The 27317-nt window shown below is 43.9% G+C and overlaps 1 protein-coding gene across 3 annotated transcripts in view; it reads right to left on the bottom strand.

Annotated features, from left to right (window-relative positions):
- LOC142030001 (hexokinase HKDC1-like) overlaps positions 1-24765 on the bottom strand; it is a 31066-nt gene extending 6301 nt beyond the window's left edge. Inside the window, exons 1-20 of one of the 3 annotated variants that reach the window (XR_012650068.1) lie at positions 23191-23656; positions 22353-22552; positions 18222-18384; positions 15578-15726; positions 15367-15486; positions 14505-14600; positions 13048-13147; positions 12222-12405; positions 11496-11651; positions 10489-10722; positions 9477-9781; positions 9020-9168; positions 8807-8926; positions 7051-7146; positions 6860-6959; positions 5671-5854; positions 4810-4965; positions 3815-4048; positions 2939-3180; positions 371-1313 (exon numbers count right to left, since the gene is read on the bottom strand). Coding sequence is in view for 1 of the 3 variants with exons in the window: in XM_075025351.1 (XP_074881452.1) it covers positions 3036-3180; positions 3815-4048; positions 4810-4965; positions 5671-5854; positions 6860-6959; positions 7051-7146; positions 8807-8926; positions 9020-9168; positions 9477-9781; positions 10489-10722; positions 11496-11651; positions 12222-12405; positions 13048-13147; positions 14505-14600; positions 15367-15486; positions 15578-15726; positions 18222-18384; positions 22353-22415 (2754 nt within the window). In the remaining 2 variants the exon portion in view is untranslated. Of the gene's footprint in view, positions 1-370; positions 1314-2032; positions 3181-3814; positions 4049-4809; positions 4966-5670; positions 5855-6859; positions 6960-7050; positions 7147-8806; positions 8927-9019; positions 9169-9476; positions 9782-10488; positions 10723-11495; positions 11652-12221; positions 12406-13047; positions 13148-14504; positions 14601-15366; positions 15487-15577; positions 15727-18221; positions 18385-22352; positions 22553-23190; positions 23657-24700 lie in introns of those variants that run through there. The other 2 variants (XM_075025351.1, XR_012650067.1) reach the window with 2 other exon arrangements.
- Between the last annotated feature and the right edge of the window lie 2552 nt (positions 24766-27317).

Here is a 27317-nt window from a genome sequence, read left to right as displayed (position 1 = left end):
CTATCCAAAAAGCAGTAGAAAAGCACATCTAAGATGTGAAACCAGAAGAATCTCATTTTATTTTAAAATGACTAACAACTTCATGTGATGAATTGTACTACATATTTTCAGCATATGGTATGCTGTGTTACATTTAATGGAAGGCCTCTACTTTTATTTTAAGCTAGGGCTTTAAACTGAATCACCACATACAATGTGCAGAGAAAGGTTTTGGTTCAGCGGCTTAAAACCTATACAAGGGAGACTGCAAGTTTGCAACAGTCCTTGAGTTTCCACATGTCGACATAATCAGGAACATGATGCTGCATCATTACCCAGATGGAGAATGGTCTGGTTTAGAGTCAGCCAAAGCATCAGTGTGTTTATGGGATCCCTGGGAAACTACAAGTGAAGTTTGCACCCCCGGTAAAATCCCGCAGTAGCCTATCCTTCCCTTTTCCAGGGCTACCCAGCGAATCTTTGCTCATTCCCTTTCAGAAAGCAGCAGCCTTCCCAGCTTGGATGCCATCTCCCCGCTCGGCAGATGTGTATCAGAGCCATGTGGGAGCTGCCTGGCCTCAGAACAAGCCAGCAGCTGCAGAAAGGCAAAAGCATGCGTGCCCTGGGCCTTGGGGACCTCAACAAGAGCCGTAGGTCACCAAGCACTTTGCGAGCGGTTTCAGGTTCATGTGATTGGATTCCAAGACACCCACAGACTCCCTGGAAAAAAACTGCAGATGGAAGAAAACATCATGTGGGCCTAATCTACTGCAGAAAAGGAATAACTGCAGTTGAGATGTAAACTGACTGTGTGAATATTTAATTTCCAAAAAAGACTAAAAAGAAAAATAAAAACAATATAGGATTTCTTTCTAAATTTAAAGCAGGGATCCATGCAAGGGGTTTACCTTATTTTGTTACTCATTTGCATTCCAACTGTGCAGAACAGCCTTTAGAATAAAAGTGCAAAAGATAACTCTGCGCCATACTCACGTGGCCATCCTGGGGCAAGTCCACATCACCTCATTCCAGATACACAGGGACATACTTCATCCACAGATGCACTTTTGCAGATTAGCACAATGCACTCCCCCAAAAGGACCCAAAACTACACAGATAGTACAAGATTTCAGAGTGCTGAGGGGAGAAACAGCCGATGCAGAAGAGCTATTCTAGGCTGTTTCTAGGCCCCACATAGCCCCAAGACCTGATGGTTTTTTCTTTTATACCCAGCCTCTCCAAATTTAGCCTGTTCATCACCAGGAAAACACATCTGTTCCAAATAACTCTGCCCCACTACATAGCAATCTTTGGTTTCTGTAGCTCTGTGGATTCTGAAATATAAAGAAAAAGTAAAATATTAAGTTTCTTGACAAAAGGAAGAAAACATTGAAAGTAATAAGGGTTGTTCACAACTTGTCTGTCCCAATTTCTCAGTATAGTGAGCTCAGCACTATGAGGAATTCCTTCAGAAGTGAAAATTATTTCCAAGTACTACCTTTTACCCATCCAGTGACTCCAACACAGACACAGAGCTGTTGACATATTTAAAAACTACAAAACAGGAAAAGTCTGTAGCTTCAAATTTTGAATTTGCCATTGCTAAATTTAAACCCATCAGCCTTGTTACAGATTATTACATAAACCCAACTGCTTATCTCCCTGCACGATAGTTACTTTTGACCTAACTAGGCTTAAAGCACGTTTCTTGGCCCCACTTTCTTTTCCACTGCCAGCCTGAAAGGAAGCAAATACCCAAGAAGAGAGGATTAAAGGAGATACAGGAATACTTGAGAACACAGAATAGCAGGCTACAGATTTGCTGCTTCTCTATACCATACTATTGTTTCAGTTTATTCTGAGATGGGTAAATCAGGTGAGGGATATTTGGTCACACAAGGACATGGGCTCTATCTGCAAGCCACCTTCATAATAACTGCAGTGCTGCTGAGAACTGTTATAGACAGGTTTAAAGAAAACTCCCACTTGCCTGCATGTTCTTCCCACAATTCGGAAGAGGCACTAGACAGAGAAGCAAAAGCTCACAGCACCACAGATTTATTTACAACAGACTACAGACAGGCAGAGCAGCAAGCAACAGAAAATGAAAAACAAGGATAAACTCCTTTCCACAAAATGGAAACTATCCTCTCATGAACAGGCAAGGACATAACTGAGGGAAAACAAAGAGAAGAATTTCAGAAATTCAGGTGATTTTTTTTTTCTCTCTACACAGCTATTTTTGCAGCCAAAACATGAACAGATTTGATACTCTCTACGTAGCCCTGATATAGACACAGCAGACCCTGTAGCTGCTTCTACGTTCTCTCTTTCCCCCAGTATCAAAAGAATCAGTCACAGTCGGAATCCATTCAGCGCTGGTTTAGGTTTATGTGCACTCAGATGCACTAATGTATTTTGACACAAAATGGTATTTTGGGGAATCATTTTTTTCCTTTACATTCATCTATTAAGCATGCCTCCGGTACTCAGGGAAGTATTACATTACAATACACTTGCAACCAATGTAGCAGAGGGGGGAGCATCACTGACCGAAGTCCATTAATTTATTTTACCTGCAGATTTACTGTAAAACCTGTGAAGCATTGAAAAAATATGTCCACTAGATAGGTACAACATCAAGATCTCAATATTCCTCGAGCCAGGCCAAGCCAAAACTAAAACACACACAAATCCTAAGAAACTGGTGATAAACTCAGTTGTGGTGCAGTAGCTTAATTAAGCCATTGTAAAAAGACACATTTGGGGTTGATCTTTGTTTGTTTTGTTTTCACTCTCCCATGTGCATTATAGATGCAGGAAGTACAGAACTGAGTAGATTGTGATATGCCAAGATACAATGCTAGTGGGGAGCAGAAACACCTGATCCAAGTTATCAAAGGACAAAAATCCACAATCCTGGTTGGTCAAAAACCAGCTGCTCCCTGAAAACAAGTACCTGTGTACTGGTGTCTGGCAAAGCTATCTCGAATCACTGCTCAGCAAATCTCTAGTGCACACGCCTGGCAGTGCTGAAATGACTTGACCTCTCATTTTTACTTCTGTCCAACATTATGCAATCTTTTTGCCACTGCAGTAATGAGGGCAGCTCCCTTCCCACTTCCATCTTCAGAAAGCATGAAAGTCACATCACACTGAGGTGCCAGTTCCTTCACTGTTTCCCGCAGGACCCTAGAAAAACTGAAAGGAAAGGGAGAGAAGAACAGAACATTTTAGCAGCAGCTTTCTGGTCTGAGATCTTTATACCTATCTAATAGCAAGGAAACATAACTTCAGCCAACCTCTTCCACTGGTTCTCCACAGCATCCCTTTCTGTTTGTTTTTCCTCCTATTCATGAAAGAGACAAGCTTCTGTACTCAATCAGATTTTAATTTCTATTTCTCTAACTTTGTTCGGCATGATGCCAGACACCCCCCTTGCCTTTAGAGATAATGGAGGAGGCTCTTTTCTCCCAACTCAAAAGCTAATGCATCTACTTATAGGCCTTGCTTACAAAATATTGACCCAACTCCAAAAACTCAACACAGCTTTACATCTGGGACATCCAGATATTGCAGAAATCCCCCAAAACATTGGAAAATAAATATTAGAAGAGTAAGTTTACTCAACACCCCAGAGAAAGTGGAAACTGGACTGGACCTTGCAATTTTTGAACCTCTGGCTAGGCAAGGAAAATGCCAGGATGCAGGGAAATGTGTTAGATCTTTATCCCCTCTCTCATTTTTTTATAGGCAGAAAGCTGGTACAGCTTTCACGGTGTTTTCACAGTGGAAATGAGCAAACAGCAGAGGGAACTGGTACCAAGGTACTCACTGTGGATGGAGCTTGTACAAAGTCCCATCTACTCCAACGGTGATTTGCAAGTGCTCCACACCTTGGTTTTCTCTCTTCTTCTCTACAATAGCTGCCAGTCCTGCCCCACAGAGCTGGGCGGCTCTTTTTGAAACAGCTCCACACACCTCTTTCACAATGATGCTGTCTTCGCACGTGCTGTCCAGGCCAAGCTGCTGCAGAATTCGCCGGACTTGGAGGAGGGCGAGCCGGTCGCTGCGCAGAGGGAAACACATGCAGCAGCAAGGCATTAGGGGAAGCTTTGGCAGGCATGCAAATGAAAGTCTTACAGCTGAGTCTCTGCCATGATTTAAAGGAAATCGGACCACTTCTCCAACTCTAACACTCTCCGATTGTTTTAAGGCAGATTCCAGTCTGAATTTGGATTGAAAACTTGCTCCTGGCATGCCCTTTGCTATGTGAGACTGTACTTCCAGAAGGCACAAACAGTAGTTATTCACCTAACTCCCAAAGTCATGAGGGAGCTGAGCCAGATCAGCCACCTGACGGTGTTATTTTTGATCTCAAGGCTGAGATACTACCTTCCAAGGTTTTCAACAGTAAAAAGGGTTTCAAATAGCCTAGAAGACCATTGCAATCATGCAGAGATATGTAGGTAAGCACATATTCATGAAGTATTCATATACCACTGACTTTTTATTTTCTAAATAAGTACTATTCTAAGTCCTATGAGAAACACTCCAAGTATAAGCATGCTTGATGGTTAAGGCATCCAAGATAACAAAGCTGTGTGGACAGGAAATGATAATTCATGTAATTACAGAATAATTCTGGAACTCCCCCAGTTCCTCATTTTGGGCTTTTATTCTGGGGATGGGGGAAGGGGGTGGGGGCACAAAGAAGAAAATTATAATTGACTTCTTGAAGGAAAGGGCTCCACACACTTGCAGAGGTGTATTTTCTAGAGGTCCCAGAAGACCTTAAGGATTGAAACCACATAAATCTAACAACTTTACCTCTCAATTTGAGACAGGAATTTTGTTTCAAATATGCCTCTTTTCCTGAGTGATTCTGAAATCTGTCCTCTGAACAGCAGTCCTTGTTTGGTTAAGTCGATCAAAATTTGCCTTACTATTTCACCTAGGTACATTCCACTGGTCATTTTTTCATACCTGTTATGTTATAAAAGAAAAAAAGAATGTGCTTTTAAAGAGATGACATGTTAGCTCTGTTTAACATGAGTGGTATGTACATGCAGTATCAACTCTCAAAAAAGCAGTAAAAGCTTGCAGAGCAATAGCCATTGAACTCCATCTTTCAACCATCAAAAATTTGTTCCAGTGACTTCAAGTGCAAACATTAATTACAACATAATTACCTATGTTAAAAGGTAACAAAACTAGAAAAAAAGCTTGCAATATTAAACAGAACATAGCATTAAAGCCAGAGTCCACACTGAAGTGAAACATTTCCCTGTCTCCCCCATGCATTGACCAGGGAGTCATATGTAATCAATGCTGTCTTTACCAAATGAAGAACAGTCACGTTCAGTTTATCCTCGTGCACAAGTTGTATTTTACCTTTGAAAAAAACACTCCAAGAGGAGGAACATGGCAAGGCCTACATTTTGCAGGGAAATCTTAAGAGCTGCACTGCTTGGTAACTGCCCTAAGGTGAAAGCAGTGCTGTGGTAACAGACACAATGTACGTCTTTGTTTTTTTTCTGGATCTCTGCATTACTTAACATGCAACAAATGAAATATTATATTAAAATTTCCTTTCTGATTATGAATTCATTAAGTACATTTTAAAAATCATCCAGTGTGTCTCGAAGACTGACTTCATCACGCTTTTAGCATCAGGACCGTCACATTTACCTCTGTTTCCCTGGGTTTAGTGAGCCTTCATCTACTTCTTTATCATATTTTGTTCTGATGTTGTCAATGCAGCCATTGTCACCAAATCCTCCCCATTCTGTATTAATGCACATTTTTCCTTCATTCCCTTCCACTATTTCTATGTTTTTCATGTCCTCCATGTAGCACACATTGCTACCCGTTCCTAGAAGGAAAGAAATAACAAGGCTTCAGCCAGAAAAGTGAAGTCGCAGCTGAAACACATGGAAGATGATTACAGCAATCCTCTTAAAAGCTCTCTTCTCCATATCCCAAATTGCAAAGATCTCTCCATATCTTACAGAAAAAAGTGCTAGCCAGTAATGCTGAGTGCTGTAACTTATCACAACACAATACTACCAAGCAAAATGGGTCCTGCATAGAAAATTCCCAGCATAGAGGAACGAAGACTCCCTGTTACAGGTCAGAAATGGCTTCGGCAGTCATTGGCAAGCATTGATCGGTCATTGCTGACAGTCTGGTTGTAATGCACCACAGATCATCTTGCATGACAGCATGCTCCCAAAAGCAAACACTGCCAAGAGCCTAGCAGCCAGTCAAGCAGTTACCAAGTCTGAAATGGTTTGGTGAACAGGGCTTCACCACTTGCAACGTGGGTTACTTTAACTAATACAAGGACCGGTTCTCCAAACAAAATGAGATAGCTGGTGCGCTTAGCCAGGTAGAAGAGTCTATATTCTAAGTGGGGCTTCAGATATTATATACTTAGATGTATTTCTGGCTGCAAACTTGGAGGGACGTACTGGGGAAATTATCTAGAAAGCCCAAAAAGAATTCATTCAGATTTTTAGAAATATTTTCTTGTTCCAAGGCCTATGACCTGGCTGCACACTAAATATCAATACATCTGTCAAAACAAGGATTCATGCTCTACCTGCTGTTCTCATATTCTTTTACCAAGCATATGCTTGTTAGGCATCATCAGAGATATGATCAAAAGTCCAACAGATTCAGGATTCTATCTGCTACAGGTGTTATTATGTTCTGTGTTGAATATCGTACAAGTCTGCCAAGAACCCTAAGTAACTAGTAACACCATATATCAAACTCAAATAAAAGATGTTGTTTTACAAGTTCCAAAATGGGGTGTGAAGTCCAGCACCTGCATACATGCTTTCTTCTTATAGTGGTCACTTCAATATCACTGTACCTGCAATAAGGCCAATCTCACAATTTGGATCCTCATATCCACATGTCATCATTGTCCCAACAGTGTCATTCACCACTGCTACAATATCCAAGTCAAATTCCTAAAACACAAGTCACAATCAGTAGTGGGGTCCCACAGGAAGAGAGAGTGTGCATTAAGTACACCAAGAAGAGCAGAAAAGAATAGCTCACATTTCTTCTCCTGATGGCCTCTCTCAGCATATCAACAACATCTTCCCCCTCACAGTCTGTTGCCTTGAAACCTTTTGTCCATCCCACAAGTGTACCCTGAAACAGAAGAGGAAGAAAATCATAAGTGAAGATAGAGAGAAGACTATACGTTCCAAGCATCAGTCTTTTCTTGTCTCCAACCTCCCCCTGACCCTTGTGGTTTGTTTTGTTGTTTTTTTTAAATAGGGTATTTCTCTGCACAGGTTACTGTGAATGTCTCGTGCAGAGTGTGGGCACGTGTATGTTTACTCAGCTGTTTATCAAGACATTGCCAAATCAGTGCCTTCTAACACTGTATTTTAGAAAAACTTCTCATCTCACCTCCTGTGCACATAGCCATTATCTGTGGGAGAAAGACTGTAAAAAATAATTTTTCTGTAAATAATTAAACACCCAACAAACATTAATGAACATCTACTGTTAATTTTTGGCTCTTTTACTAAAGGACACTTGGTATGATCCCACTACTCCAGGCAACACTGATTTGTTTCTTTTCGGACAGCAACCTGGCCTAACAGAAGTAGTCAGGTTACATGAAGTAATTAGCCTTCCACTTGGTAACTGGCTCTGGACTGTCTGTCCAAATAAGAAAGAGGGCAACTGGGAGAAAAAGCCACTCTTAAAAAACCCCTCAAGTTCTAGCAACAGTAAAAGACCAAACACACAGGGCAACATACTATGGGACCCTGACACAGATGTGCCTCACTCTGCCACCACTGTTGTGAAATTTGTTTCCTCATCATTTGTCAAGACCTAAATACTATGCTGTAGGTTTGGAAGGCATACTGAGTGGCCTCCCCACAAATAGCCAAGTCCTGTTGCTATTCTCTCAACTGTGATCTGAAAATTGAGACACAGCAGACTAGCTTCTATACTTAGAAGCCATTGTGAAACCCACCAGGACAAAAACATTCAATAAAATAGCAGTCTCTCATTTCACCAATATTCTACATATTTAACTAGAATTAAGCAGCACAACCTCCCCCGCCCCTCTTTGGAAATGCATCAAAATGATTGAGAATTATTTCTTCCTGAATTTGATGGTTTTGTTCTCTTTTTTTTCTTACCTCAGATCTGGAAAGATGAAGATATGATATCTGCCAAAAAGCCAACCCTTCTAAGTTGAACAAGCAAGCCCAGTTCTGCCCACTGACACTCAACAAAAAGAAACTAATGTACTGAAGAAGTTATACAGCCAGAGCTGTGTAGCATAGTTAAGAAAGTACCCTAGGATTGTGGCTGAGCAAGTAGGAGGAGGCATCTGTTATCTCTTGCCATTGAAGAGTTAAGGCAGCATAAGAGATTCCTGGGCTATTAAAAATATGTAGTCATTTCACTATCATAATGGCTTAATCCTTATAGAATAAAAGCAAGTAACATCAATCTCTTATCAGATACAAGAGGTGAAAGTTCTACCTCCCATATGCATATAGGATGATAACTTTCTCATGAAAGACAACTAATTTGCACAGTAGAGTAATAAAATCCCCATAAAACACATGAAATATTCTCTCCAAAGACTAATTTGCACACATATATAGATATATATCTATCACTCTATCTTTTCAACCTTGTGAAGTCCTACTTGAAAGAAAACATTTAGAAGAATAGCTTTTTGCTTGCAATCTCCAAACCAAGTTACCCTCACCCAAAATGATGTCATTCACCAAGCAGATGCATAGCTGCCATATTACCCATTCTGTGTTGCAGTTCTTACCTTGTCAATGCTGGCTTGCCTGCACGGGAAGGAGAAGGTGAAGCCCAGAGGCAGTCGAGCACCTTTAATCCCCATATACTCCAGAAAGTCTGCTATGCACTGCACAATATGGTCAAAGAGCTGGAAGGAAAGAAAAAGCATATAAATCTCACAGTAATCCCATGCAATGGGCTTTGGATCAGTTGGATCAGTTAAACATTCATTAGAGGTTACCTCTTCCCCCGTCCCTTGCATGATCTCCAAAGGAATGGCAAAGATTTTGTTATACATTTGCACTGATCTTCTTCTCCCGCTTCTGATTTTGACCAGCAGAACCCTGAAATTTGTCCCACCAAGGTCAAGGGCAAGGAACTTTCCTTTCTCTGTAAGAGAAGACAGGTATTTCATTTTGGTGTTTCTTGTAGCATGTTTGCCAGTCAGAATGGCATACTCTGCCACACATCCCCAAGAAACTCCATCTGTGCCAATGATAGCACACTGGTCCCTATGGCAATTATCCCATCAGTCTGTTAGCATGGGGCTGAAGGGCCAGCCAGATAACATCACAGGAAGCACCAGTTTGCCAATATAAATCACCCTGGCATTTGCCAGAATAATTGGCATATTCTCCCTGGAAAACAGACAAGCAACTTTCCCGAACCACCTCCAGGTGATCAGGGAATGACTTCACCTGTTCCATCTGGTGTCCCACAGACATATGTGGGTAACATCTTCACTGTGGCACTGGCTTGCGTCTCTCGCTTTAGCCCGTATTCCAGCTCAGTCCTCATTTTGTTCTTAACTTCTCTGAGAGTCTCAAGGGACAGCAGAAATGGTGCGAGAGCAGCATCGATTTGCTTGCGCTGAGCAGCCAGCCTGTATGCCACTGCTGTGACCATGGCAGCTCCCTTCCCACTGCCACTCACAGACAGGAGGAACCGAACATCACAATTTGGGACCAGCCTTCTCACCACCTTGTGCAGACGTTTGGCATATCTACAGGAACAAAGAGTTTCTTTAGACTCTCACAGGCATTTCATGCACGGTTTACTTCACATACACTTCCAATACATGCACACATCCAACAGCACAAGTGCTGAAGCACAGTCAAGAGGAGTACAAGGTCAGAAACTGGTCTACAATGATCCTGATTTCTGGCTGTTCTGCAGAATCTGTACACTTACAGGAATGTGAAGGTACCTCTAAACAAGTGTGAGTGCCAAGGGAGAGGGACACTGGAGAAAAGCCACGCAACAGTGCAGAGTCAGAATGACAAATAGAAGGTGAGAGTCTCCATCTGGAACAAGACTTCAATCCAGTTTGGCAGAATGTTTAGGAAAGTTTCCAGTTTGGGAAAGCACAGGTTCAAAAATGGGGGTGAGGGAAGAAAGAAAGAAAAGAAAAAACCCACACTGAACTGCAAATGCCCTGGTAGCCCAGAGGTCACTTGATGAATCAACTGCTCTTCCCCAGTCACCATTATCCCATGTCTCACGTTGTTTCCACCCCACCCCAAGTTCTAAAGCTCCTGAGACAGCTTTGCAATAACTAAGCCAGCCTGATCCTCCACACTCCACCAAATCTCACCCCAACCCTTCAGCAAAATCAGCGGTTCTCTGAAAAGCCATACATATATGCAGATGGAGACTCTTTGCAACATCAATGTGTGGCCAGCGATTACCAAATCCTCTTTAGTTACTTACTGGGGATGGGTTTTATAGAGTCCCCCATCAATTCCAACAGTGGTTCGCATCCTTAACAGTTTTTTATTCTCTCTCAGTCGGGTCAGTATGGCTGCTAAGGCGGCAGCACAGAGATTGGCTGAGCGGAAGGAAACAATGGTGCAGACATGCTGAACAGCAATGCAGTCCTCTTCAGAGGGAAACAGGTTCAGCTCTGTAAGGATCTCTTTTGTGTTGCTCAGACCTTCCTTATATCTACCCCAAAATAAAAGAACACATCATCTAATGCAAGGATATTAAGGTAACACGTAAATCAATATCTGCATGTTGGCTCAAAAAAGAAATGAGAGAAGACCACGGCACAACCTATCAGGCAGCATCATAATTGGTTCCCATAAACCAGTAATGTCTTTCCCGCACTATTCCCAAAAGTAGCCAGAGGAGAGACCAGACTTTTAAGAGGCTGCTTCCTGGGGTTCAGTCTTTGGTGAGACATACCAATTAGCTAGCCAAGAAGAGAACAGGATAAAATATTTAGTCCATAGAGGGAGAGCACAGGAATAGATGTACAGCTTCGCTCAATACAAAAAAGAAAATTATTCCTGGAGTAACAATGAGGACCAGGATTCCTCTTCAAAACACCAGAATCTGTCAGTTTTCCATGTAATCATCCGTTAGCTGATCCGGAGTCTGTACTACATCTCCACAAACCCAGTACTCCCACATCACAGAAGCTGAAAACTGCAACAATCATCCCATGTACTCAGGTCTCCAAAGAGGTTATTTAGACAATCTGCATCTGTGATGGTTAACAATACACTTGCTACTGTAGTACTTTGCTAAAACTTTATTTTCCTTCAATTCCTACTTACAGAAAGATCAACTTTTCTCCTAGGCAAAAGCAAAAACAAGTTGAACAATTCAGGATTGCTCCCAGTACTCACAGATTATAATCACACATTCACTATCATTGCTGTGCTTGTGAAAGACTAACAGCCACTCTCAAACAGCACACTGCAGGTTCTTACTTTTCCATTGCTGACACATGTTTCATTTCAATCTTGCCCTTGGTAAGCAGAGCTGTTGACACTTTCCCATTGAAGAGTAGACCTTCCTTTGTCATTTTTAGCAGGATGAGCCTTACAAGTTCCCCCAAATACAGGCTGCTGATCATCTTCTCAAACCTGGAATGATGCACAGGAAGGATTAGAGGTGTTCACCAGCTAGCCAGAGCTATAAAAAGCTTGAGTATGAGCATCTTGTATTCTCATGCAGGTTGACCAATTTAAGCATGTACAAAAGGGGTTTGGGAGCCAAGCTGTAGATGGGATGGATCCTGAGGTCCTGGGACCCAGCAAACAGCCCCTCAAGATAAGTGAGTGATTAAAGAGAATTTTCAAAAGATTTGTGAGCAGCTCAGCCAGTAGAAGCAGTTTTGATGAACCAGGCTTTAAATATGCCCTTTGTTTACCTTCCTCCTCTCTTCACCCCTCCACAGCATCATACAAGAGCAGCCACCTATTTTTAACAACACAATAGCAACTGCAGCAGCAATCCCTTGGCCTGTGAGGCAGGGAGGTATGAAAGGTACCCACCCTTCCCAGAAGGGAAAGGTCTGGATAGGACAGGACCAGGATCAAATCAACTCAGGTTCACTTAACCCGATTCCTGTTCCAGTGGGGCTCCTGGCATACACTGCAAACACGCTCAGAGAACTCCAACTGTCTAGGCAAATCAGCCAGGGAATCACTTACAATTGTTTTCCAGGATTGAGAGATCCCAGATCAAGCTCCCGATCAAACTCTGTGCGGAGGTCATCCAAAGCACCATCATCTCCAAAGGCACCCCACTCTGTGTTAATGCACATCCTCCCTTCATCACCTTCCACCAGATCGATGTGCCTCATTTCCTCCATGTAGCATGCGTTGGTGCCAGTCCCTGTGCATGTTGGAGACAGTGCAGACAAATTACCTGTTTGCTCCAGGTTTGCTTTTCATTTGTGTTAAGTCCACATGTTTAGGAATAAGTCAGTATATTGTCTTTGGAAGAAAATATAAATACATAACTCTGTGGTACAGGATGCTAATACCAAGCCACCTGCACTTGCTAAATAATCATTTCACAGTGTGCGAAAAAATTTTGGAAATTAATCTAAGGCTTGACTTGTTTAAAAACATTTTTTCTTTTTCAAACGTACTTCTATGTGCCTTGAAAAAGCCACCACAGTGCGCAAAGCGGAGACATTGTAGAAAGAGTAGCTGATCCTAACTACCAGACGTGAGAGGAATTCAGCTTTCTCTGGACAGACAGACGGTACTTTTCTATACAGTCAGCAGAAAAGTTTAGTATGCTGGTCACAACTGAACCCAGACAAAATGGGGACTGTGGTATTTGATGGCAATGTGATCAGCATAAAACCAGCTGCTTTACACAAGGCAGCCAGGCTTGAAAATCTGACCATTGTTTTTTCCATTTTCTTCCTGCTCTTTCCTGTACTGAGACACTCCCTTCTACTCCAGATTTGTTAGGATTAAACAAATGAGAGGAAAAAAAAACTACTTAGTGAACAGAAAAAATTACCAATTATAAGTCCAACTTCACAGCGCTGGTCATCATATCCACAAGTCATCATGGTTCCCACGGTGTCATTGACCAGTGCCAAAACATTAACATCTATGTCCTAATAGCATAAGGGTGGGTGATTAACAGAAAAAAAAAAAGCTTAGAAAGCCTCCTGTGTGTTAAAGCAACAGCATGCAGACATAGTCCCCGGGTCGTACTTTGAAGGCCTGGTTCAGGAAAGCTCTTCAGTTGAAAGACACACTACTTTCTTTTAATAACACAATGTTCACAACCCTGTAAAGTAACAAACGTCTCTGAACTCTCAAGTGCTTGGCAGCCAGGACCTTTGCTTGCAGGATTTGTTTCTCCCCAGTCCAACCTCGTTTGACAGAAAAGCAACATGTTACTGCTTTGAATTTTGTGATATGCTAGCACCCGTGTATCTGTCCTTATGGGCTGCATGATAGGATAACGTCCTACCACCTGAGCAGATCCCACCAAACAGGACAGAAAATATACATACATAAATGCAGCTATTCAACACAAGGCCGTGCACCAACATCACACTCAAGTAAAAAGCCTTTCCATCAAAGGTGTGCAGTTTTCCTTTCCCACTGAGGTAGTTTGATAAAGTAAAATCAAAGTTATCAAAGGATTCTTTTAACTCAGATGCCAACATTAGCAGGGGGCCAGACTTCACGCAGGAAGTCTCAGATCCTTTGCTCATGCTAAATACAGCAAGACTGATGCAGAGAAAGAAGTGAACAAAAATCAAGGCTGGATTTTTACCATGTGAGAAAACAGAAGAATTTCCTCTTTACTACAAAGACATCAAGGCATGAAAAGATGCTTTGTGTTTCTTAGATGGCATTACCAATAGCACCGAACATGAAAAACAAGGCTTTCCAAAATATTAAAACATAATGTTATTCAAAAGGTAGGTATATACTAGTTCAAGGGCAGATTTAATCATGTCTTACTGCTAACCTTAAACATTACAATCACTCACTCCATGCCACAGATTGAAGTGGACGGGCAAGCCCTGGTAGAGTTAGGCATGCTAATTTGAGATGATAGCTTCCCCCTCCCAACCTTCATCCCACAAGCCAGGCTACAAAACACAGTGTGTATCTACATCTTACCAAATGAGTTCACAACAGACTGCCTTTAGCTCAGACAGAGAGTAGGGCCACACTGGTCCACTGTCATGTCCAGCCCAATTTATCAGTGTGCAGTTGCCATCACTGTTGGACTGACCTGAGGCAGCCTGAGTTGCAGCTGCATATCCCTTTCCACAGCTTCAGCTCCAAGGGAGAGACAGATCTACTAGACATACAGTCATGCTGGACAGTTGTTACTGGCTGCCCTTGAAGGATGTCTGACAACACCCAAAACAACCCCCACACCAAAAGCTGATCTCCCAGGAGGACAATCTGGGGCCGCTCAGGTTCACTTCCTGCAGGTACAAAACTTGCCTTATGCTTCTGGAGGGCCTTGCGCAGAGAGCTGACCACATCTGTGTCCTGAACTCCTCGGACCTTGAAGTGTTTCGTCCAGGCAAGAAGAACCCCCTGCAAAGTAACAGTCCAGTGACCCAAAGCTCCAACTTTAGCACACAAAGCAGCCACAAAGAAAACCAAGACCAGAGTCTGTGGAGAGGCCCACTATATGTCTCTCCACACATTAAAATGCAGGCCAAAATAAGTCACAGCAGAACATCTCACCTTGAGGTGCCTGTCAGTACAAATACAACTGAAGAGGTATAGTCATAAAGTCCCAATCCTGCAAAGGCTTCTCCTTGTGCTTTGTTTAAAGCATGTGTGGCTTTACTGATGCTCATCACAAACTAATAGCATTAAGCAAAAAGCATGTGCAGGACTGGGACCCAAAGCACAGGCCACAAAATAATTGCAACCAGCCCTTCATTTCCCCATGCGGCCTCTCAAACAGCTCAGCTACAGGTCTTTCCTATTTAGAATCAACTGTAAAAAACAAATTGAATGAGAGTGATTAAAAAAAGAAACGTGCTTCAGGACACAAAAGTATGTGTTTTAGTCTAACAGTCTTAACACAAGGGCACATGGTTACTATGGAATTGGATACTGATTAACCAAAAGAATAGCTTTAGCGTAAAGATCATGTTGCTTTGAGATCGGAAATGAGTGTTTGAATGGTAGTCAGGTCTAGTTAATGTTAATGGTCATCCATGCCTTCTTCAGAGAGCTATGTAAACATGACCCCACAAAAAGGCCACAGGGTAACACTCCCATGCAATAGCTTCTCTGGGTTCTGCAGGGCTTGCAAGGCTTGCCAATAGTATTTCTTTTTGCATCTTACCTCCTCCAATTTGTTCTGTTTGCAAGGAAAAGAAAATGTAAAGCCAAGAGGTAACTTCTTATGCTTCAGGTTTTTGGTCTCCATGAAGTCTAACAGACAGTCAGCAACGTAATCAAAGAGCTGCATAAGAAAGGAGAGGACAGAGTCAGGCTGTGTCCGGCAGGCGTGCGCCCAAGCACAGCACCACCACAGAAAACCCTGCGTGCCCTACCTCAGCTCCGTTACCCTGTATGACCTCCTTGGGTGTGGGGTAAAATTTGCTCTCCAGCTGGCTGCTCTGCTTCCCGTCATCAAACACCTTCACCTGGTGGGCACGAAACTGGGAGCCACCCAGGTCAACAGCAAGGAAGTCACCCTTCTCTGCAACAAAAGCAGGCAACCATCACGGGTGATGACTGAGAAGGATGGCCCCGATGCCATGCTGAAGGCCACAGCCCAGGGCCCCTGCCTCACCGCGGCCACAGGCTTTCCTGCCCCATCACAGCAGGTCCTTATCCTGTGGGCCTGGGAGCATCACAAGGAAGGCTGAGAGCTGGCAACCCTAAGCAAGGGCATCAGGTCCCTCCTGTTAGCTTGCTATGTGGCAGCTAATTTCATTTTTATTTAGCAGACTGGTTTTGCCCACCCTGCTCCTTCCACATCAGCATGTTTTCAAGCTGCAGAGGGATAAGCTGCTCAGCAAGAGGCCCAAAGCAACTGCAAAGCCAACCAGAGCACACAGGGGCTGCAAAACCGTACACCTGAAACATGGGGAAATGGGAGCTTAAGAGTAAAGGATGCAGTAAAGGATGCAGGATTTGCAGTCACATGTTAAGACTTGGCCCTACTGCAGAAGTCAACTTCCAAGTGGGGCAAGTCTAATTTGTCACCTAAAGTCAACCAGTACAATCATTTCCAAATGCCTTTAAGTGTTTCTGCAGAAGTACCATTCTGCTTCTCAGTCCGCAGCACTCTTAGCTCAAACACCTCAGACAGAAGGACGGTTTGGCCTCACTGCTACAATAAACAATTATCTATCCCACGCACAGGAGAAGGCCCTTCCCAAAAGGAAAATGCAGTGGTATGTGCACAGCCTTGTGTGATCTTTGTTCCACTGTCCAAACACCTGACTAAATTTTATCAAATCTGTCCCTGAAAGGAAAGGAAGCAGGAAATTCTACCTGTAATACCATGGTCAGATATCACAAAGGTGAGGAGGCAAACTGGGTTACTCAGTAAACTGTGACATTAGTCGACCGTTAATCCCTAAATGATTAAAAACTGATGATGCTCCATATAGGTCATTTCAGCTGGCAACACTGAGGGCACTGAAAAATCTGAAAGTTCGTTGCTACTGCAAATGGGAAAATCCAGGCCAGTTTGAGGTGTTTAAACCTGCCAGAAGTTTTGTCCGGAAACAAAATAACCAATAAGGATTTTGCAAGAGAGCAAAAACAGAAAAATCAATGCAATACCTAAAATAGGCAGCGTGTCAATAAGACATAGCCCAACTTGAATCTGCAGCACATCCTTGACACAGCAGAAAGGTCATGCAGGCTAGGAGTGCATTGTCCAAAGTTGGCCTTGAGAAACATGAAGTCTTGCAACAGCAATGACACTACATGCAATTTTCCAAGTCTCCTGACCTCAAGAGCTCCCTGCTATTTCAGGACCAGGTCAGTGCCGTGTGAGACCTCAGGACCAGTAATGGTCACTGAGACAGCAACGGTTAAGCTAATATTTCTTTTTCTTTAATGAAGGTAGCAGCAAAAGGAAGAGTGCCCAGTTCCAGCCAGGCAGTTTGAGGGGATTACATATAATTTCTCTCAGACATCCCTCATTTCAAGGGACTAGCCTCCAAGTGTTTCCTTTATGCCATTAAAGCCGTTATTTATCATTTAACTGTAGGAAAATTACCTTCAAGGGAATAAAGTCCTGTGGCAACGAGGTACAAAGCAAACATTTCTCTTAAGTTTTCTGCACAGCTGTTACACACTGAGTCCTGACCTAGGCCAGACACAGAGTCCTGCACAAATTCATAGAGTTGGTTAAACCTGGGAAAACCTAATTTTCTGTCAGCCTGCACTGCTGGGAGCCAGCTGAGCCAGGAGAGTTATTTTGGATGTGCATACTTCTCCAGACAAGACAGGCTTTTAGATCCTACCTCACCTCACATCCTCCCAGAGGACACCACTTTCTCCCTCTCTAAGTCTCAGGGGCAACTGGAAACAAGGATCCAGCTGCAGAAGCAGAGCAGGCTGTTTCCTGGTAGACCTCACCCAGAAGCAGATTCTCACAATGCAGAAGGCAAGGAAGGGCAGGAGGCGATCACTTTTTGGGACAATAGAGAAAGCACTGCAGAGTTTGCTGTCAGAAGCCGAGAAGAGATCACAGCTCTGATAACGAAACGTTGCTGCCGCTTTGCAGTTTGAGGGGTTTCACTGCAGTATCCTGCCTTCCCTGTAGCTCGATGTACGCCAGGGCCACAGCATGGCCCACATCCCCACACCTGCAGCACACTGCACTGCAGGGTCTGAGCTGTAGAGGCTGCCCTTGCCGTGTCCAGCCACAGCTCCTGCAGCAAGGCCTGCGCTAGGTACAGCCACATTTGCAGATGAAAGAGGCTGTTTTCTGAGCACTGACTAGGTCCTTCCTCAAACAAGCAGCACTAGGTAAAAATCCACCTGGTGCAGGGAAAAAACTCTCTGCCAGCACTCCCCCAAGCTGTTGCCTCCTAAATACACACCTGCTTTCTCAACATGAGATAGGCAGTAACCAGAAGACACTGGCTGCCTTGTGTCTTTGCTGTGCTGTCCTTGAGTACTGGCATCATCTTCCTAAAACGGCACTGCTGTGATGGAGCAGGGGGAACTCACCTGAGCCATCGGGAAGCGAGCGCACAAATGATGGCAGCATTTTTACTGTTGCTGTGGGGTTTGTGTCTCTGCCCAGGCCCTTCACCATCTCAGCCTGGAAGCGAGCCATCACATCCAGCAAGACATCGTCAGAGAGGCGCATGTGATACAGGTACCTGTCAACCTGGAAAGATGAAAGGTGTTACTCGGCAGACATGCAGGCTCCTCGGTGCTCAGGAGCTGCCTGGGATGAGCACTGGTCTCACACTACATGCTCCTATGTGTACTGCGGAGGCTTCCTTCATCTCTGCAAGCAGAGAAAATGCCAGAACTTCCTAGCCACTTGCACTAGTTTTCTAACCATGAGGGGTGCGGTTTGGCATGAAGGATCTGAAAATCTTGAACTCCAGTTCCAGCAGCACCTCTGTATTATGTTGGACAAGAATTACTATGCTCGTTCCCACCCACTTGATGGACACGAGGCTAAACAGATCCTAAGGAGACAAATTAATTCCTTTCACATATGTAACAAACTGAAGGTGAGCACACCACCTACGCAAACCCCACCTCTCTGATTCTACAAGTTCATTTCATTTTTTACCTCAGCACCTAAATTCCCATGATCGTCAGTGCAAGCAAGCTCCATGACATCATCAGAACATTTACTCTTATAAAAACTTTGTTTTGAAAACATTTAATGCAGCCTTGGTGAATTACTGTCAAAAAGTTAGCCATCTTTTCTGATGGCTCAGTAACTTACAACGTACATAAGCCCATGAGACTTGCTTGAGACCCTGACAAGTTGTTTTTACACCACCCTCTCCTCCTATACATGTAATGAACTAGAACTCCAAAGTATCTCAAACTGGTGAGAATTTGACCTCTCTGGTCAGGTCCAGAAAATGCCATCAGTACCCAAGCGTGTCAGCCACAACCTGAAAACATCTATTCAGCTACTGCTTCACTCCACAGACAATTAGCTTTGTTGGCATGCCAGGCTGGAGCTCAAAGCCTTTTTCTCACTCTAGCTTGCCCTCCATTCTCTTGTAATTCTAGGATTACATTTAAAACACATTTTTGGGTGCAATCAATATCCTTTCTTAAGGGTCTATAACTCGCAGCATACATCAAAATAAAAGCCAGCTGACTTTAAATAAAATCAAAAGCACCTATGAAGTAGCAGACACTCATTCAGATGAAATGGTAGAGAAGCTAATCAGTGTTTCTCTACAGCTTCATCAGAACAAAACTTAAGGTTTTCTTCTTCAGGACCACATATTGCTCGGACTGACATTTACCTGCAGGGCTGGATACACAGCTGTAAGTAAGGTGGCCTAGAAACTACATAGCTGGATACAACAAAGGATTTACACAGCAAAATAAGAATCTGTCAACATCCAAATGCTTTTCCACTGGGGAGCCAGACTTTGGTGCTGCATGAACAAACATGATACAGGCATAATAATTCTGTGCTCCAACAGCCGGATGTCCCCTGGAGGGTAATCCATGTTAACATCCCTACTCCCCGTGACATGAGACTCAGGGCCAGAGGTGGTGGGCAGGCGAGAGAGGTGGGACAGCTTCCAACGCTTTGCTAGTACAGACGTTCAGCTCTTGCACCACGGGCTAGATCATTATGCTGCTTTATCTGTTCAGAGCACTTCATCAGTCCCATTTACATAGGGACATCTGGAGGTTTGGAAGAACATGCACAAAACAAGTCCCACTGGCAACAAGGCAGGATTTAAAAGGTAGCATTTTTTAAATAGAGGAGAATGCAGGTTGCAGATAAATTGGCCTCTTCTGCAATTTGGACTGGCCACCTATATTAATGAGGCACAAACTAATTACCTATTCACAGTCCCATTTTAAACCGATGGTCAGCAATGACCCACCTGAAAGAGCCAGGACCCTGAAAGTAACTCGAGCACTTACCTAACAGCAAAACAGACACACACAGAGGAGAAAGTCTTAAACTACAAGATGCAATTGGCAAGGAGAAGCAGCTGCCTTTGAATACAGCTGTGCCTTGAAAAGGCCATTATTTAGATCTTTCTTTGTAGCCCTCGTTTGCACAAGCACTTGATTTCCTCCAAGGCTTTTTGGGGCCCCATCACTGTGTAGGATCCACCATCTCAGCTCAAGCACCAGCACTGCTTTTTGGGGCATACCAGGAAAAAAAAAAGAAAAAAAAAGAAAATACAATGACTGGAGACATACAGCACTCGTGCACTCTCACACAGACCCAAATAACCTTGTGACAGAAGTCCCTGCGGAAAAAAATCTAAACAGTAATAAAAATGACCACATCTGTTTGCAGAGAACACACACTATCTCCCTGCTCCGCACAGAAATTGCATTCCCCACTCTGTTTACCTACAACCATAGGAGGAGACAGTCCTCTCCAAGGAACTAGATAAGGCAGAGCCCAGGAAAGCTTGCTGACTCTCTAGTCTGATTTACAACCAGAGCAAGGGCCTGCTCGCATACCATTTGCTTGTAAACACAGGAATGGCTGGGCCGTGCAACACCAAACTCTGTCTTGCTGCCTCCCTCCCACTGCACAAGGACAGTCCTTGTTTTTAAGTGTCTAGCCTCAGTTATGGGAACAGCACTCTTTTCATGGCAGGGAGGCTCTTGTTCTTGCCACCAGAGAGCAAATAAGCCTGGGGAGGGAGAGGTGGGAAGGCATTCCTTCTTTCTGACTAAGGAGAAATCAACTCTGCTCCTACCCTGAGCCTCTTAAAAGAGAACTCTAAAGAGCATATGGTTTATTTGCCTTCAGGCAGGGCTAGTTTGCACCTAGCAGAAAGATTTAATTTTTTAAATGGCTTTGCCAGAATCCCTCTGCCCCCTCTTCTCCGCTGTCCTCACTTCAGGGAAGTCCTCCTTCAACTACATTCTGGATGTTTCTCTGAAGAGCCCACTCCACCCGAGCACTGCTCCACAAGGTCTCTCCCTTTCTTAGTAAAAAGTAAGAAGAAATGGTGCTGTCTAGATGAGATCCTAGCTCAGACCCTCACACAAGGAAAGGGTATCGGGGCCCCCTTCTGATCATATTAAACCCTGGATATAAAAGGGCTATGACAGAGACAGAGTCAGAGACATTTGAATGTTGAGACACCAGGACCCCTCTTGGAACACTTCTCTTCAAGGTAGAATTAGTGAAAGAAGCCCCCCTAAGAACAAGCAACCCCATGTTTAAGCAAGGGCACAGAGAAGACAACCCAGTGTTGCTTGATTTGCTGATGAGCTCAGCGGTACAGGCGGATCTACCCACCGGGACCTTGGATCTCCCACACTGCCAAGCGTCTGCAGACAGCCCTGCCTCCAGCTGGCTGCAAAACAAGAGGACTGAGCCTGGCAGCAATGGCCACCAGAAAACACTCAACGGAGACGCCAGGAGAACAGAGGACCCGCAGGGGACATGTCTAGAAACCAGAGGATCTCTGACCCAAGAAGTTTACAGGTCCCACGTGGTCTTATGATGGAAAGCCGAAAACCCATTACAGCATGGCCATGAAAGTAGATTAGGGAAGAGCAACCATTAGGCAGCTCACTCCCAGTACTGATGGCTTCAGATCTGGGCCACCTTGAGCTTTTCTGACTGAAATTAAAGGTAGCATCTATAAACATCAGAGTGATCTGCCAGGTTTGGACAAGCAGAGAGGAGGCATAGGCACTTCTCCCACACCAACACTAGCTGGAACTGTCTCTTGAGTCCCGGAAGACCTGGCCCAAAGACCCCAGGAGTTTTCCCTACCGCTGCTACAACGTGAGTGACTCTGATTCCTACTCAGCTTTAGAAATCCCATCCGTCATGCTACACTTGCAAAGCGATTCAGCAAGAGGTTCCCTTCTGCCCTCTGGACTATACCACACCATGCCAGATAAAGTTTAAGCACCACTTTTCCTTACTGAACATATTTGCTCCATTACTGGAAGAGAACTTCTAACTGTGCAGGGAAAAGCACTAACCAGACCTATTTTCACACTTGTCAGATGGTTTAGGGTACAAATACTTCTTACCCCATTTGGCTGTATGGCTTTAGTAGACAACGCCATTATCTAGTCTGCATTACATACTGCAGACCCCACAGTATCTGAGTAACACAGTTCTCAAAACAGGAATCAGCTAACGCTGTATCTTACCTTTTTTATTTGATCCTCTTTTAGCTTTGTGAAATGGAAAGCTAGCAAGTGGACGGCAAACATTTTCTTGAAGCGGATGGATGAGTCAGTAGTGACAGAGCTGCTGTGAGTAACTCCAAAGCGACAGGTCTTTATTCACGAAACTGGAGCTAGAGAAACTTCAGCTGAGGCATTTCCCCCAGGGTGAGATAGTGGAGTTCCTGGGAAATTGAGTCCAGAAATAAATCCATCCAGTGTGATTGGTTCAATGATTAAACTTCTGTCTCTTTGTATCACCCCCCCCATCAACCCAAAGTCCCTCCCTCCCCAGCTACACACTTCATTGTGCCAGAGCAGGCACCTGGAGAGCTGCCAAGCTGAAGGGGAGAAAAACTGATTTTGTTACTGCCCCACTTGGGAATTGTTACCACTTCGCAATGTAGTTGCTACGCAGCCTGCCCTGCTTCGCCCCGCTTCACTCCCGGGGGGCTGACAAGCTCCCACCAGCACAGCATGCAATGAAGTGCTGCAGGGAATCTGGAAAGTTAGAGAGGATTTTAGGAGGTTTCTTCCCTCTGCTCAGCACTCCCACTTGCGAGACAAGCTCTTCTGCATGAATTAACCCTGCTCTAGTTCCACACAGTGCACCCTTATCTGCGGCTTTTTTCCAATTAAGCTTCAGCCGTGTAAAGGAGCAAAGAGACACACAGACCCCTGCCCCCAGCCAAAATACCTCTTGAGCAATTTCCAGCAGAGAGATTTTGTACATATCATTCTCAGTTCACCCCTTCTGAAGGCAAAGTTTCAGACCAATGCAGAGTCTCCGTATTGCAAAATGTGGGGAGGGGGACAGATTTACCTGGCAGCCAACAGTGTTGATATCAGACTGCCCCACTTGATAAATGCCTTTAACTGGCAGCACAGAGTGCTTACAGCAGGAGCGGCACCATCAGAGCTGAATTTGACGCAGCCTTTAACTATTACTCTCAAAAGTTCGTTCTGAATACACAGGTGTTTCCAGGATCTGTCATTGTATCAAGTGATATGGACTATGGAAACATCACCCAAAGGAAACTGGGTGAAATTTTGACACAAAGGAGAGAAACAAAAAAGAAAAAAAGAAGAAAAAAAGGCTGCATTGTCATGGAGTAATTAAGAGGTTCACTCTCAAACTACACCTACACTTGGTGTGTTTCCCCCCCAATTGCTGTTCAGTGTTTCAGCTGGAACTGAGCACATCTACTGCACTGGCAAACAATTGCCACCCAAAATTTTGCAGAACAAGATTACAATTAAAAATTATTTTGATAAATCAGAAAAACAGCCTCGGGGCAGGGAGAAAAGAGGGAGATGGAAGGGGGGGTGCCAAGTAATGGGAGGAAACACAAAGAACTACTGAGAAGAAGTAGAAAATTGTCTACACAGATCCAGAGTGGGGCAGAAGCAGCCAGTTAGCAGAAAAGGATCTCAGGCTGTATCAATTTATAGCCTAAAGTGGACCAAACAATCTCATGCTATTGCAAAAAAAGTACGACTGATCATCATGCTGGGCTGTATGAACAGGAGTATAATCCACAGACACACAAAACACCCAACTCCGTACTCAGCTCCAGTCTCGGGAAGAGGACCCTGCCCAGTCCTAGCAGCTACAGCATGTCAAGGTGGCATAGATCAGAAGGAGATAGCTCTGCTGAACATCAGGAGCAGTCACAGGTTACATTTTTTCAGCCTCTGATCACAAGGAAAGACTGAAAGAGCTGAGGGAGGGGAAGGGAACTCTCTGCAGAGACAAATTACACAGAACCTCTGCTAGGAAAGGTTGAGGTCTTTTTCTTCTTTTTTTTTTTTTTTTTTTTCCTTCCTGCCTTGCATCAGGGATGAGCTCTGGACACTGGGAGATCCCGCCAGCTCTATTTATTTTCCACTATTGTAGAACAAGAGTAAAGCAGACAGAGTGGCTGAACAGTCCATAAATAGGGCTTGTTCTAAAATTAGGCCTTTGATCTTCAAGAGAAAGGGAGAAAAGAAAGAAGAAAAAAGCCATGCTACCAGCCAGAAAGCACGGTTCACTTCTCCTGTATTCATCTTTTAATAACTGCTGGCTTGTTAAGTCAGACACTGACTCCCAGAGGGACTGTCTCTTTCCTCATTGTTTACCCATGCCATCCGAGTCACAACCCCTCTGGCCAGCAAAATTGAAAACATCACCTTTCAAGCTCCATCCCACTTTGATCCAGAGCTCATTGTGTCTGTAATACAGTAGATTTATTTTTCATTCTCTCTTTTCTTTCTTTCTCTAACAGATGCCACTGGAAAAGGGTCTCAAAGATCTAAACGTTACTGAACTGGCAGCAAACTCTGTTAAATACCTGACATGTCAGAATCACTGCGTAACTTGTTCGCTCATCCCTGGTGCATCCTAGCTTCAGGCAGGCTGTTGTGCAAGAAAAGACAAGACATTATCTCATATCCATGCAGACGGCAGTTCAATGTACTAAGGGCCCAACACCCAGATATATTACAGCCATTTTGTACGTATTCTGGCCAGTACAGGGGAAACAATCTGGGACCAAGTGAACAGACCAGCTCCAACTGCATGCAGCTTGGAGGCTTGAGGCAATGTTGTTTTTTCCCTTTGTTAGAGCTGCACCCAATAAAAGTTAGTCACAAACCCTCCCTTCCCCCTTTGCAACGGCCAACAAGACTTCAGAGTTATAAAACCCCTCTCCCTACTTTCTTCTCCTGCAGTTCTCCCTCCAAACCCTGCCTCAAGGCACAATGGAGAATCCTGAGGAGGCTGGTGCTCACGTAGCCCATCCACCTCCCACAGCCTTGCAGCCAAAGGCCTGCAGAGAAAAGGAGCTCACAGCTACTTATGGGGAAATTCAGATAAACATCTGAGTACATCAACTAAACATGCACCAGTTACCTCCAGAAAGAAATACCCTATTAATAAGCATTTTATTGCTGCAGAAATGCATCTTTGGTGAGAGGTATCAGAGGCAGTGGCAACACTGGTGGCTGAGGCTGGCACCCAGGTTAACAAGGAGAGAGTGGACAAGGCTACAGGTGAGTCATCAGGAGAAATCCTTCTTCATTATAGCTTATGGTTCCAAGACCAACCCTTAGAACACGTTTCCCCTCCCATTAACAGCAGCTTTGCTCCCTATTATAGTCCCACAAGTTCATCAAAACTCAGAACAGAAAGGGGCCCCCACATTTGTCCTGCATACAGCCCTCCTAGGGCAACATCAGGCTGCAAAATAAGGCAGAACACCTGCAGGGACTGACTCGAAAATCCACTCCATGGATAGACACTATTTAGAAGAGATGGAGACAGCACAGACAGAAAAGAGCACATTGGCTTAAGAGAAGGCTTTTACCAAGTGGTGCTGTTACAATCACCATTTTACCTTTGAAGCATAACAAATAAACACAAAAAAATTAAGTTGTGAAATACAAGAAACTTCTCAACAGCTGTAACGTGAATGTCTGAAATTAATCTGGAAATCTGAACACCTGAAATAAACAGTTTTGCAAATGTGATTCCCAGATCAAGTGAACAATGTTGTTTAAAAAGTTTTGGCACAGCCCCATGAAGAAGAGCAAGAGGCCACTCAATCCTTCCCCAGGGACTTGCTTGCACAGGGCACGTTAAAAATATGCAGCTGGCATAGCTTTGCACCACACCAGTCCGGATTGTACCACATGGGGACCAATTTGGCAGCCATTCTAATGGGAGTCAATGACAGCCACACCATTAGCTCAGAAGAAAAGAAAACTTTCATAAAAAGTCAGCCTGGAAACGCCTGAATAAACTTCAGAGCTCTTAAAACTGTTACTATGGAGTCTCTATGGAAACAAGCAATGAGTTAAGCCAAGTGCTAATCTCAGCAAAATACAAAAAAGAATGCTTATAGTCATTTAGCTTCCTTATTGCAAGGCCTGCTGCTCAAACACAAGGCTGGCTTATACCCCCAAGTCCCAGCCGCTCTTTCCTTGCTCAAAAATATGCACTAGTATGCAGCTTAGCATACAATTAAAGGATCAATTTATCCAAACAGACTGGAAGCAAAGTACAGTAGCAATGTGGGCCTCCTGCAACCCAATCCCACATGTGCAGGGGGAGAGAAAACAGGAGTCGTCCTTGCACAACTGTGGTTTTAAACAGCAGTTTGCAGATACAGCAAGGAGTTTGCAGTCCAAGAGCTAAGTGGGCAAATGCATGCTGTCAAAACCCGACTGCAGGCTTGAGCAACTACAACTCCCCTTTGAGTCTGTCAAGTGCAAAGAACACAAGAAGGCAATTGATACCACTCAATCACATAATCCACATCACACAAGTTATTTGAATAGTATCAAATGGAATACATTTGTAAGGGTTAATTGCAAGCTTGCATTCTGTGCAAGTCATGTTGCTGTTAAGCAGAGGCTGTCAGGACTCTGGGAAAGCAAAGCAGAATTACTCATCCACAAAGCAGAAAATTCACAACATCCACATGGCCATTGCCACACATGCATAGCTGCTTGGTTTTTCTTGGGGGAGGAAAGAAAGATGGGGCTTTGCAGGGGAAGGACCTAAAACCTTCCCTCCCCACCAGTCTGGTACTGAAATCAGCAGGAGATCATGTGGACTAGAAACATTTACGCACTGCTTGCTTTTTAGTAAATAATGGAAAAACAGTACATGAAATACACTGAAAACAGCTGTTAAAAACATTACTCAATCTGCTGCAGACTTGTTTCTGAACAGCAGCTTAAAGGATTGACACTAGGAGGAAGCAAAGGGGATTCAGAGAAAATTTTCAAGCTGCACAAGTTTGTTGTTGATCATTTTAGAAAGTCAGGTATTTGATACAGTGAAACTCAACCTAGCTTTTACAAGCATTCCAACATTAACACAAGCAGGATCTGCAGATTTCTATATAGCCAACCCCAGAAACATGGCTGCTGCAGCATTACTCTTCCTCAGGCAGCCCCAGCAAC

Source organism: Buteo buteo, chromosome 4, assembly GCF_964188355.1.
Source record: "Buteo buteo chromosome 4, bButBut1.hap1.1, whole genome shotgun sequence".
Classification (NCBI taxonomy): Eukaryota; Metazoa; Chordata; class Aves; order Accipitriformes; family Accipitridae; genus Buteo; species Buteo buteo.
The sequence above is the reverse complement of the archived record's forward strand: the minus strand, read 5'-3'. Positions and strand labels throughout refer to the sequence as shown.